Source organism: Poecilia reticulata, chromosome 22 (assembly GCF_904066995.2).
Source record: "Poecilia reticulata chromosome 22, P_reticulata-male-v2, whole genome shotgun sequence".
Classification (NCBI taxonomy): domain Eukaryota; kingdom Metazoa; phylum Chordata; class Actinopteri; order Cyprinodontiformes; family Poeciliidae; genus Poecilia; species Poecilia reticulata.
Genome location: NC_088851.1, coordinates 11358273 through 11371408, shown reverse-complemented (window position 1 = coordinate 11371408; position 13136 = coordinate 11358273). Strand labels below are relative to the sequence as shown.

At 39.3% G+C, this 13136-nt stretch overlaps 1 protein-coding gene across 4 annotated transcripts; it reads left to right on the top strand.

The window, feature by feature from the left end:
* Nucleotides 1-6511: 6511 nt before the first annotated feature.
* On the top strand, nt 6512-11521 carry fhl5 (four and a half LIM domains 5). Of its 4 annotated transcripts, none has more exons than XM_008399766.3 (8): nt 6512-6936; nt 7031-7170; nt 7251-7293; nt 7466-7647; nt 7778-7952; nt 10042-10211; nt 10318-10504; nt 11263-11521. In XM_008399766.3, exons 4-8 carry the CDS (start codon nt 7486-7488, stop codon nt 11412-11414), a joined length of 846 nt encoding a protein of 281 aa, XP_008397988.1. In that variant the 5' UTR covers nt 6512-6936; nt 7031-7170; nt 7251-7293; nt 7466-7485; the 3' UTR covers nt 11415-11521. The 4 variants fall into 4 exon arrangements, with proteins under 4 accessions (XP_008397988.1, XP_008397986.1, XP_008397987.1 ...); XM_008399764.3 differs by having other exon boundaries at nt 6516-6936; nt 7251-7371; XM_008399765.3 differs by lacking the exons at nt 6512-6936; nt 7031-7170 and having other exon boundaries at nt 7190-7293.
* The last annotated feature ends 1615 nt before the right edge of the window (nt 11522-13136 follow it).

Genomic DNA, 13136 nt, shown 5'->3' with positions numbered 1-13136 from the left:
TAGGCTATGTTACTGGACTGGACATTATGTGATTTATCGTAAGTTACACATGCGCCATTGCTGTCCATTGAGTCAGGAATATTGGTGGTCAGGAAACTACTACTACTCACGCAAAGAATCAGAACAACGGACGCAATGTTTAGTAGTTAATTCAACCATAGATAATGGTAATGAGGGCTTCAGATTTCACAGGTGAGGAAAACTTTTAATTTAAAGTAAAGATTGAACAAGTGAGCAGTGGGTCAGTTATACTAGCTGTTAGCCTGCTACTGACTTTTATAACCTTAACATGTGCTGCGCAGTTCGGCGTGTTTTGGTTCCGTTGGCACTAAAACAGGTCAACCCGCCCACCACGTCATCAGTAGAGCAGCTGTCTATTCAATCAGCTAATCAACCGCCGCTGTGCTCAGGCGAAAACTTATTAATAATCCAAATATAGACATTAAGCCTGACAGCATAATGTAACAGACCCAATGTTATGTTTTAGTGTTTTTGCTATTTTTTTTTTTGTGGGAAATGTTTGTTTTTTAATGTTGATTCCCCTGATTGGTAATCTCTGCTCTATGTGCTCGTTGAGCTATTGTCTGTCGGTTGCCATGGCAACGGGTCCGCTTAAAGCCGATACACAGCGAGAAAAGGCAGAATAAAAGTCGTTGGAACTATTTTTTCTTTATTTCATTATCCATTTGAATTTTATTACTTTATTCTGAAATTTATATTTTTTGTATTATTTACAGAGTTTATTTGTAGGTTGATAATTGTTGATTTTATTTATTTTTTTGTTTTATTATTTTCTTATTTTCTAAATTTAGACAGGAAGTAATGTGGGTCAGTTCACATAGATAAGTGCAGGGGCCTGGAGAAGGACCAGCAGGCATTTGGGTTTGGGGCCCATGGTTTTTAAGAGTGGTATCATGAGAACAAATGAAAGTTTGATGTCTGTAATTGTTTGGTGAAAGAGGAAAATAAATCACCAAGAACAATCAATAAATTTGGACATTGAACCTTGTTTTGCCTGCGTCTAGAAACATGACCCCAGTGCCTTAGTAGTGGCTTGTTGGAACTTTTATTGGATGTTTGGCTTTGCAAACAATCAGAAGTGGTTCTGTCTAGCTCGGTTCTTCACCTGTTTATCAGCTTTATTGTACCTTTATTGTGGCGCACTGCAGCTGCTGCAATTCCTAAAACAAGCGACAAAAACTGAGCTAATCCCCTGTGTTCTAAAAACATGGCAATATTTATAACAGTTGTCAAACTACGGCTCATACAGCATATTTAAAATAAAACGATTGACCAATATACTGTAAGTAGATATTGGCCCTTTCTTGTATCTTGACAGAACTAACAGAAACTAAACTGTTTATAGATTTGTATCATGGAGAATTTATCAAACATCAGTTTTCTAATCTTTATTTTAAGTCGATATATCGAATAACAAATGATGGCGCTACTAATATTTTTGTGACAGATGTCTCCTTGTCCTGTATTGGGTTAAAATGGTTTTCTGGACACAATGCATGTCAATTGATATGCATATCAGTAATGCATATCAATTAGCAGGAGTACGAAAGATGTGAAAATAATTAACTATACTACATTAAGAAATTGTATTTAAGCCTCGGTGCTCCATGAAGCTCATTTTGAAACAATGCAAGTTAAAAACAATATTTCGTATTGTTTTTTAATACAAAATATTAAAAACAAATATATATATATATATATATATATATATATATATATATATATGCTGCCACCCCTGGAAAAAGTCCCTGCCACCCCATAAATATTTTTCTAGATCCGCCCCTGTAGGCACCTGATTGTGTTTGAAGCTGCAGCGCTTTGGATGCTCTGCTGTCTTGTCTTGCCATTGTTTGGTTGGGCCGCTCTCAACTAAACCTGTTGGGCAGGCTGTGTGGGCGGGGCATTACTCCTCTGGCCCCACAGAAGGGCATTTGGAAGCGGATGACAACAATTTGTTCCACTGTTTGAAGCATTTTCTTCTACCGTTTTGTTGTTATTGCAGCACTAATTTGTTTTCTTTTTGTTTGATTTATTTTCTTTTGCATTGCATGGTTTCTTTTTGTTTTACAAATTTATTTTGCATGTTTGTTCATTTCGTTTGGAATAATTGAACTTGTCTGTCCTTTTTCCTTTTGTGTTCCTTTTGTTCCAGGGGCCGAGCAATAGGCCTGAAGCCTCGTTTTTAAAAAATGTTTTAAAGAATTGTTTAATAAAATATTGTGCACTGATAAGTCTGTGTTTGGGTGCATTTTGTCACTTTTAAAAAGATCTCCACCTGCTGGTCACACAACAAATTAAAACTATAACATAAATGTGGAGACAAAATCAGATTTGGTCAAATCAGGACTCAATAGGTCACATAAACTTCTTCTTCTGCTCCAACAGTTCAATCTTTATGCTCTCTTGCATTTGTTCCTGTTACCCTCACTGATAAGTGGTTTTCTTATGATAAGCATCTATTCATTTCCTTGAGTTCACTTCACATTGTGCGTGACACTGCATGTGGAAATGCTTTTACTTTCACTATTGAACATAACCTTGAGTTCTAATCTTTTTCTACAATCTGATGTCATAAAACGCATTGGTAAGGAACGAACACGCCAACAGACATAGCCAACACTCCTCAAGAGGCTAATCAAGAACTGAAGCTATGAATCCTAAAGGCTTTATGCAATAAGTCCACTGGGGGGCAACTCTCACCAGGGAGAAAAGCTATTATATGTCTTGCACTGCACCACAACTGTTTCAGAAACTAGCTTCATGCAAATTACACATATCTGTTCAGCATGGTCATTGGACCTATTAAGTTTTTTTCTCTATTTTGAGATTTTTTATGACAATGAGATCCTGTTCATAAAAACTTAAATTTAAAAAAATCACCTAGTGCTCAAGCATTATGATCCAAAGTGCTAATTTAAAGGAAGTTACATTAAAAAGAAGTATCTGAAGCTGCAACAGGAAAGCAATTTTAAAAAGGGTGAGGCACTAACTCTACACTGAACTTAAATGTTCATCTAAAGCTGCGTTAAGCCAAATGTAAACTTCACTGCTACAGAATAAAAGAAAATAACATGTAAATCCAGCTGCCTGTAGTATTCAGCTGCCTGTAGTATTCAGGCAGCTGAATACTACAGGCACAGCGGTTTTGTGTTAAGGACCCTGAAACTGCTGGGTTTTCTATGACATATTCCAGTTCAACTTGTACAATTTATAGTTTATGTAGCAAAACAAATCCAAACTGATTTAAACATTTTTCAAATGTCTGCACAGTATTAATCATCAAAGTTCCTGAAAGGATTACTGGCCATTTTCTCATATTTCATTGGGCATAATTAATCATCTCAACTCAATCTTAACCCGACGTGGACACAACTTTTGGCAACCATCCCAAGATGCTGTGAAAATGAAAACACAGATTACATATATTCACAGCTGTAGTCATTATTTGTAATGAACACTGACTGCATAAAAAGCAGACAAAATGTCAATACGTCTGCTTGCATTTTATGTAAAGATACAGAATTTCTGATACTTTAGGGGTTGAATGTGTAATTTTAATCTTTATGCATTTACACTCCTTTCATCATATGTTTCATTAAACTTCAAACGAAAACATTCACCTCTACCAAAGCCTACAGGTTTGAAAGATAAAAATGAATCCTTTGTATCACAGGTGAGTTAAAATTGAGCATTTGGTTTTCTGTATGTCAATTTAGTTCCTGTGTTGTGTCCTAGATAGCTCCCAGTTGTGTCTCGTGCTCCTTGATTACCCCTTGTGTATTTAATCCCGCCTGTGTTCCCAGGTCCTTGTCGGATTCTTGTCTCATCATGTTGTGTTGTTGACTACAGGTGCTGCCAGAGTTGGAGTTTATGCTCACCTGTGCTGCCTGGACGTCTCTGTGCTCTTCTTTTGCTCATCATTAAACTACAATTGTTCACCACAACCTGGGTCCACCGTGCCTATCTCGCCACCAAAACCCACAAAACATGACACATTATTCAAAACTCCACAAGCTCCGTGGATACAAGTCACCGACCTTGTCATCCATTCAGAATCACACCCTCCCTTTTGCTGAGGACTCCCAGGAATTGGGATGAGTTAGTGAAGGCACTCACAAGGCCTTGCTGAAGGGGTTTATGGTTTTGTGAGACTGCAGACTGAAATGATTGTACATCCTTACCTCCTGCAGCCCCCTGTGTGACTATCCTGTTCAGCTGAAAATACTGTGTTGAAAGCAAGCCCTCCACATGGCAGCAGAGCACAGAGGCCTTCAGAAGGACAGGTTTGTGTGACTCCTCTCATTAACTACTAAAGCTGCCCCTCATTCCAGCCTGATGGGAGCCACTTATGTTATCATCACCATGCCAACCAGCTGTCAGCTTTGGTGCAGCAAAGCTTTTGCACTTCACACAGATGCGTCTGTGTCATGCCGATCTCTCGCCCCGCCGCAAAGAAGTCGCCACCACAGTCGATGCTTTTCTTCTTTGGGATGGCCTGATTTAGGCAAAAAGGAGCAGCTGACACCTTATTGTAAAGCTTGAATAAATTAAGAGGACATCCGAGTCCAGGTCAAATAAAGGTCTATTTACTGGACCTAGACAGTCTGCATACAAAATCTGTTGGCAGCTGCACACTGGTCGAGTTCAGGCGATTGACAGACAAAAAGGAACATGCAAAATCAGCAACCCCCTTTTTTGCTCAGTAGGCTTGGCACCACCAGCTGTGCAGGTTAATATTACAAGAGGCTGATTGTTCTGCGGAGGAAAATCAGAAACAAGAGCCCCCATGTAGGTTAATGTGTAAAAGTTACCACATGATAATCTGGCTGTTGTTGACATGCCATGTATTTTACGTGACTTTAACTTGCAAATCCATGATGATTTTTATTTGATGGGTAGATATAGGTCACTCCCTCTTTGCTTCGATGTCACATGACGACAGATGTGCAACAGCAAAAGATTAGGAGACACAATGTCGCAGTTGTCATGTAGTCGCTTCAGGGTTTACTTAACGTCTGCACGGCTTTTGTGCTCATCAATCACTCATCTAGACACCAGAGGAAGAGAGGATTTCATACGCTGATAATTTAATCTGAATCATCATGTAGCTCTGCGTAATCCAGAGAATCTGTCCACTTTGAAATAAAAAAAAGACATCTCCAGTAGGGAATGACTTCAGGTCAGATACAGTTATTGTGCAGAGTGTCTTACATAACGTGTTTGATGTGGGTCAAAAATAACTTAGCCCTGCTCCTTGGAGGTTGGAAGATGCAACCCACATACAGTGCAGAACCGTGTTCCAGTATCACAGGCTGAGCCAAGAAAAGGGTTTCAGTCGTTACCAGTGCATAAGTCCAGATACTTCTCTTTATGAGGGGTTGTGATGAGGTAAATGTCAAATGAAGGCACAAGGGAACAGAGTTCATCCTCAAAGAATTTCATTCCTCGCTGCCTCATCCTTCTCTTTGACCTCCCCGTGTGCATCTGTGAGGGATTAGGCTTGTGGTTTTCCCAGGCTATTTTGGACTCCACCCTCCAACCCCCATATTGCCGTTGGAAAACTGATTCAGATGCATGTATCGGGTCTCGACAGAAATTAGTTGTTCATCATGTTTGACGTGAATTTTTTATATATTTTTTATGCAGCACACCAACACATTGTGTGGCAGATAACTATGAAGCGGAAGAAGAAGTGCATTTGGTTTAAAAGTCTTACAAATAAAACTCTGAAAATTAAATTTTTATTCATCACTCCTGACTCAGTGCAACATTTCTATAGAAACAGAAAGAGAAACTGAACGGTTTTCTCATACTTCTTTACGGAATCTCTCAGTATAAGTCTGAAGAGTAAGAGGCCGTATGTGAACAGAAATTTTCCAGTCTTCTCATTTAGAATTATGTCCGGACTTTGGCTGACCTTTTCTAACAGAACTATGCCCTTTGACCTAATCTACACCAGAGCAGCTCTGGCTGTGTGTTCAGGGTCACTGTCATGAAAGAAAGTAAACCTCCTCACCAGTCTGAAATCTGCCATGTCTAACAGGTTTCCTTCCAGAATCATCTTGTAATTAACCCCCATCTGTCTTCCATGTCCATGAAAACCACACCAATGTTTCACCAAAGGGAGATGTGTTCAGGTTAATGAGCAATGTCTTCTGTCACACATAAAGTTTTGCATATTGGTCAAAAAGTTATATGATGAAAGCACCTTTGTCCAAATGTCTGCTGCCTCATATCTCTTAGTATGAGTTTTTAGAGCTTTCAGTGTTCAATGCTTTCAATGTTTTTGTTCCACCACTCTTACAAAAAAGACAGATAGTTGTGGAGTCAATTGAATCCCAAACCTAAGCTGTGGATCTCTGCAGCTCCTCCAGAGTCCCCATTGACTTCTTCTCTGATGAAGGCGCTCCATCTGCTGAAGTGGTCGTCCATGTCTTGGCAGCTGTTCAGAGCACAGTTGTGCTTAACAAACTGGGAAAAAGTTGAAGAGGGATGAATGCCTTTACAAGGTGCTATAAATGTTGACATTTGTCTCCTACATGATGATGACTTTTATTCTTGGAGCTTGGCTTAGCTTATTAAACCAAACACGATCTGCAACCAAAGAAGCACTATGATTAGCAAGATAGTCCCCATGTAAACTGCCTGTTCTACTCCTCCTTGTCTTTATTTTACCGTGGATGGATTAAGCGCACACTAAGCCGGAGCTTTCCCTTTGTGAAGTGCTGCCAAGCAAACAGTAAGAGCTCCTGGCTCTCAGGTTCAGTACCTGGCATCCACAAAGCTGCTGCTGGCTCCTACCTTTCATCAGCCATCTGTAATCGCCTGTGTCTCCGACAACTTCCACAAGTGTGACCTCGCATGTCGCAGCATCCAAATGACCAGCTATCTCTGCTTTTGGACCTCTATGTGACAGTAATTGATCACTTTATCATTCGTATAGCTTGACATTTTTCCCCAAGAGTACATTTTTGTATCCAGAGTGAAATTTCTGCTTGCATTTTTTTAGCTTCACGGTGGGTAAATCAGCGACGATGAGGCCAAATCAAAGGCTTTCGTGACGTGTTCTCGATGAGCTCCCTTAAAAGGTGAAGGAGGATTCAGCGCAGTATGCACATTCTCTCTAGAGATTACCACTAATATGAGCAGGTCTGTATTTATAGAAGAGCCCCTCACTAGACACCCCATAATCCTCCCTGACCCCTGTTTCAATCCCTGCCTCAACCCAGTGTTTGGACGAGTTGACCATCGCTGTCCCTGACTTCAGCCGAGGTAGACGCTTTAGAGGACAGCTCTGCTCTTTGGGGAAGAAGAGGGAACATTTTCTCTGCATATTCTTACTTGATTAAAGTGAGAAGTCCAGGGACTATCACAGTTCTCGAATAATACTTCCTGTTCGTCCTCATTGCTTGTTGTTCATCCTGCTGCTCTGTTTGACCCACAGATAAAGAAAAGCGAAACAAAATGTCCTCCGGTGAGCGGTTTGACTGTCATTACTGCAAAGACTCTTTGTTGGGGAAGAAGTACATCATGAAAGAGGACACGCAGTATTGCACAAAGTGCTACGAGAACCTATTTGCTAACTGCTGTGAAGTGTGCTCTTTACCTATTGGCTGCAACTTCAGGGTAAGTACGAAACAATGACGCCCTAAGGAAAAAAAAAAATGTCATCCTCAGATTCCAACTGCAACAGAAATGTTCCCTGAATGAGTAGCAGCTGAATGATCTGAAGCTAATGTGGATTCAACATTTGTAGGACCTGTCCTATAAGGATCACCACTGGCATGAGCAGTGCTTCAAGTGTGCAAAGTGCAGCCGCTCACTGGTGGAGAAGGCCTTTGCAGCCAAGGAGGATTTACTGCTCTGCACTGAATGCTATGCACATGATTACTCGTCCAAGTGCAGCACCTGCAAGAAGACCGTCATGCCAGGTACAGGCAGCCATGAACACAGCTCCACGACATGAAGAATAAGGCTTATTGTGTTTAATAATGTATTACACTTAGGGTAATATGTTGGGCAAAACGTTTATGTCATTCGTGAAACTGAGTTTCTTTATTGATCTTAGCAACACTCAACAGTTGCAAGCGAAACCATCCAAACGCAATGTCTATTAATAGCCATTCTGCAGTTGTTCCCACATCTACAGTTTCCAAAGCACTGAGTGAGCTTTTAATCTCTGGTTTTAATAAGCCCATATCAGGTTTATACAGGGATTTGTCAAATGTGTCTGGAGCTGAAATCTTTCAATGGCCAAACAAAACTTATCTTTCTCACCTTTCAGTTTGAACCAGTGTTGCTCTTTTATGTTTATAAGGCTTCCTTCCCTTAAAAGTCTTGCATGTTCCTGTTAGGAGTTGGCATTTTCAGGCAAATGGGGCTCCAGAAAGTTTTCTAAGGTACTGATGGGGGTGGGAGGGGGCACTGATAGTTTAGGGCAAATAAATGATGAACATCTAATGCTTTCAAATATAAACCAAATTTTCTCAGTTATCCTTATTTTCTTGGAATAACTGCATTAAATGTCCATAACTCATTGTCTTTAAGTAGGAAACTATGTTTTGTTTTGTTTTTTTTAATGATTTTCCACAAAATAAATCCAAGAAGACAATGTACCCTTCCTCTTTTTACATAAGTTTTCTTTATTTTAATACCCAAAAATAGAACCAAAAGGATTGATATTTTAAAATGACATCAAGTTTCCAACAGTAGATGTTTATCAAGAATAATAAAATGCCTTCTTTCAAAACGTTGTGTAATATTTGCTGCTCTGAACTAGTATTATTCACCTGAAATAAGGGTAAAAATGGTTCTTTGATTTGCTCAAAGTTGAAGACCCCTATGGTCTACGGTACAATTGAACAAAAACTGAAAGAAATACTAATATAATCTAAGACGGTACAATCAGAGTTTTTAATGACAAAGGAGTATGGATAATGGGAAACATTGTGTCAAGTTATGCATAAGTACAACACCTAGCAACCTCATAGTTTTGCTAGAAACTGATTCTTAAGTAAAGTGATGGTTCTGATATCTGCTAGTTTTTGAAGAGATGTTCTGGGAAGTAAATATCAGTCATAGTTTAGTTATCTGTAGTAGGAATGTGTCCTATCACCTGGAGATTGTAGAAAAGTAGACAGATCTTCCCAGATGTAGACAGATACTCCTTCATGCAATGTCTTTGGAATTAATTGTCTGTGAAGCTGGGTCAAGTCAGAGCAGCATTTATGTGAAATGGCGAGCACCAAAACAAATCCTAGTGTTTTCAGACTTGGAACAAGAACACCGTCAATTCAGAAACCTTCAGCTTCCAAGACGAATTTGTGCTCAAAAGTTGTTTTTTCCAAGTGCACATAAAAAGGGAACATAGCAAAGACTAACTACGAGTTAGAGCAGTTTGGTATCCGAGGCAGCCGCATTTAAAACATAATGACAGTTGCTATTATAAATTATTCATTAACACTTCAGATTACTCGTACATATTTAAACCTGAGCCACGCTCATAGTATATGTAAGCACAGCAAGTAAAAGGTTAAAAAAAGAAAAAAACAAGAAAGAAGCAGTTTACAATCAGTGAGAAATGTTTTAGTTTTCCTAAAATTCTTTTATAGTTCTAAAAATATTTTTCCAGGACTTTTTATAACAAAATCAACATGCCTAATTAGAATAAATTTTGCTTTAAAATTTCTCTTAAAGCACTGAATCAGGATCTTCTGATTTGGCTGTTTGTCGACAATCAACTTCCACAAATCACTTTTGCTTGTAGAACCTAAAGATATTTCCTGATCAGAACAATATTTAGTCCATCATTTGCAATAATTCTCTACAACATTTTATCTTATAAACTACTATCACCTTTATAAAGTTACCCAGTAATTATAACAGTTATGCAGATCCATCTATAATCCCTAACCTTTGATTGCACGGTCTCCACTGACCAACTAAGACTATTTTCGGCAGCATGTATTCTGTCATTGAGGTACCATATGCTGGCTTCGCTGCTCTCGTGTCGTTTGCCAGGTTCCCGAAAAATGGAGTACAAGGGGAACAGCTGGCATGAGACTTGCTTCCTGTGTCACCGCTGCCAACAGCCAATAGGAACCAAGTCTTTCATCCCCAAAGACTCTGGCTACTTTTGTGTGCCCTGCTTTGAAAAGCAGTTTGCATACCAGTGCTGTGCTTGTAAGAAGGTAAAAAAAAAAACACAACTGTGTAATTTTTATGTAATGATTATTCGGGTCAATCTGAGAAAGAATTACTATTTGCGATCATATTTGTTGTATCGTGTATCTTCAGGCCATCACCACGGGTGGCGTGACCTATCAAGATAAGCCGTGGCATCGTGAGTGCTTCCTCTGCATCGGCTGCAGAAAGCAGCTTTCAGGGTATCGCTTCACTTCCAGGGAAAACTACCCCTACTGCCTGGACTGTTTCAGCAACCTGTATGCAAAGAAGTGTGTCGGTTGCACCAAACCCATTTCTAGTGAGTCATTCACTGTACGTTATGTTTTGCACAACTTTGTTGTCATAAGTGTCGCAATAACGTGAGGTGAGGTATGCATTTTAACGGCCGGAGAGACAACAGAAAGGAAAAATCTTTAGGAACAGATTAAAGGATTTTTAATTATTGCAGATGCTTTCCATTCAACACATAGTCAAAATGAAACATGGGGATTATGATACACAATATTACACAAATCTACAAATACTGACTGTGCTTCAGCAGGTTGACACACACACTTTAGAAAATTCAAACTTAGGCTACGTGCCGTTTGAGTTTCGGCGAAAGCTGAGAGGAATCCTTCTTGAGCATCCAAGCCAATTTCCTTTAAACACCAGGCGGCCATCTTGCATCGAATGGTTGATAATTGTGTTCCAGCAGCACAATGATCACGAACACACATGAAAGCTGATTTTTACAATGAAGAGAAATTAATGGTCTAAAAGCCCCAACCTCAGCCTGAAAACATGTGAACTTTGATTAAAGAGCAAATCTATGCAAGGGAACGAACCAGCGTGGTTACATCCCACCATCTTTCATAAGAAGAATGGTCTTTCCAGTCTCAATGAGGCCAGAGGCCAGTTGTTAGTGAATAACAAGTGTATGCTTAAGGTACAGCTTTACCGGACGAGTTGGAGAACACTCGCAATGAAATTTAAAAGGAAAGAAATGTGTGCATTCAATTTGGAGTTTCTTTAGCAAACATAGACACATACATGTCACCTGTTTTTCTTTTTCAGGTTTGGCAGGTGCCAAATATATCTCATTTGAGGAGCGTCAGTGGCACAGCGAGTGTTTCACCTGCATGCAGTGCTCTGTGTCTCTGGTGGGACGCGGCTTCCTCACCCAGCGGGACGACATTTTGTGCACCGACTGCGGCAGGGAGAAATGACCTGTGCATGACAAGTTCACCCACGATGCAACAACTTATGTTCTCTTTTGTTAATGCGCTGGGCACGTTAATCGGTACTAGATTGGATGATGCTGTTCCCTCATAACGTGATCAACATTTTCTCATTTTGCTTTAATGTAGTGTTCTTTTGTGAAAGTCTTCATAATGGCATTCATATCAGTGCTATTGTGACATTTGGTGCTTCTGTAAACTTCTCAGTTTCCTGTAAACATGTACAACCGTGGTGCTTTATGCAAAGATACATATTCATTTTGACAAGAGTGAAATAATGTTTGTCTTTAGACTGTAGATCAAAAATATGTGAGAAAAAACTGAATTACTTGGTTCTTAAAAAAAAAAAAAACGAAAACAGTATCTGGTGCCTTGCATGACACTTGCACATTAATGCATGCAAATATATTCACAAAATAATATATGAGTTTGCTCAAAATATAAGACGTTGCTGCAATAAAGTTTTCTAACATCTGTTGTTTCTCATTTCAAGAGAAGATTATCAATTTGATTTAGATGCACACACGGACTGAATGGACAGGCATTGTTAATTAGCAATGCTAAAGTGTTCAGTATTTGATAATGCCACACACATATTCAATTAAACTAAAACAATTACAGTACGTTTAATGAAATAAAACTACTAAAGTTTGGTACAAGTCAAGAAAACTCAAACATGCATTCAAAATGTATATTTACAGATTTAAAAAAGCACAAATAGACACCTGAGTTTATGCCAAAGCTACTGCGAATAATGCCAGTAAAACTCAGCAGCTCATCTGAGGACAAGTCCCACGTTTTAACCATCTGTTCGTCCCGAGAGACCGACGCACGTCTGCCCTCGGTTTGATCTTCTCTGTGCTTCTTTATGCTCTGGAGAAGCTCTGTGTTTATGCATTGGTTGAATAAAAGTCGTTCCTTGATCTCAATGACTCTTTTAAAGCAGATGGGGACTTCTTTTAGGTTCAGGATCATGATTCAGATCACAGGTGGGAGTAGAGAGCATTTTCTCTTTCCTAGATCCCACAGTCTGAGCTGTCAGCTGCTGTAGGTGTTGCCACAATTAACAGGTACAGATTGGGTGACAAGTTTGCTGGCATGACTGTCGCATTACTGCTTGACTTTTAATGATTTATTTGACTTGATCTTGTTTTTCAAACATTTTTAAAATCACAGTATGTGCAGGCTCAAAAAATATTCTCATGCTGATAAATATTTCAGGAAGTTGCATAGCAACCAGTGAGTAACGTTTCCATTATATTTCTGGCATAATTCTGGCTCAATATTTCTCCAAGGGTTTCTTCTCAGGAATGGCAGAGAAATGTAAAATGTTTGGTCCTGATTGTCCAGAAAATGAAAATCTACCTTTCAACAGGGATGAGGTAAAGGTCAATCCAGAAATGTAATGCTGACATGTGTTATCTCTTCCAAAACCAGCTTTAATATTTGCTGGGGATTATCTTCCTGTCTGAACATCAGACTGTGTCAAAGTTGCAAATACGAAGCTGTTAATTCAAAGGTTCTCCTCCTAAAACCAAATGAAGTTGTATCAATCACCCAGCCTCAAAAATCCTTTAGAATAAACTGTTAAAAGTCATTAACCTATATAATATACATGCCAAATATTATGTAAACGTCTGAACTGTTCGACTCCTTTGCAAAACCAGAGGACGTTAAGCGCTTCCATACCTAAATCACACGAGGCAGCGT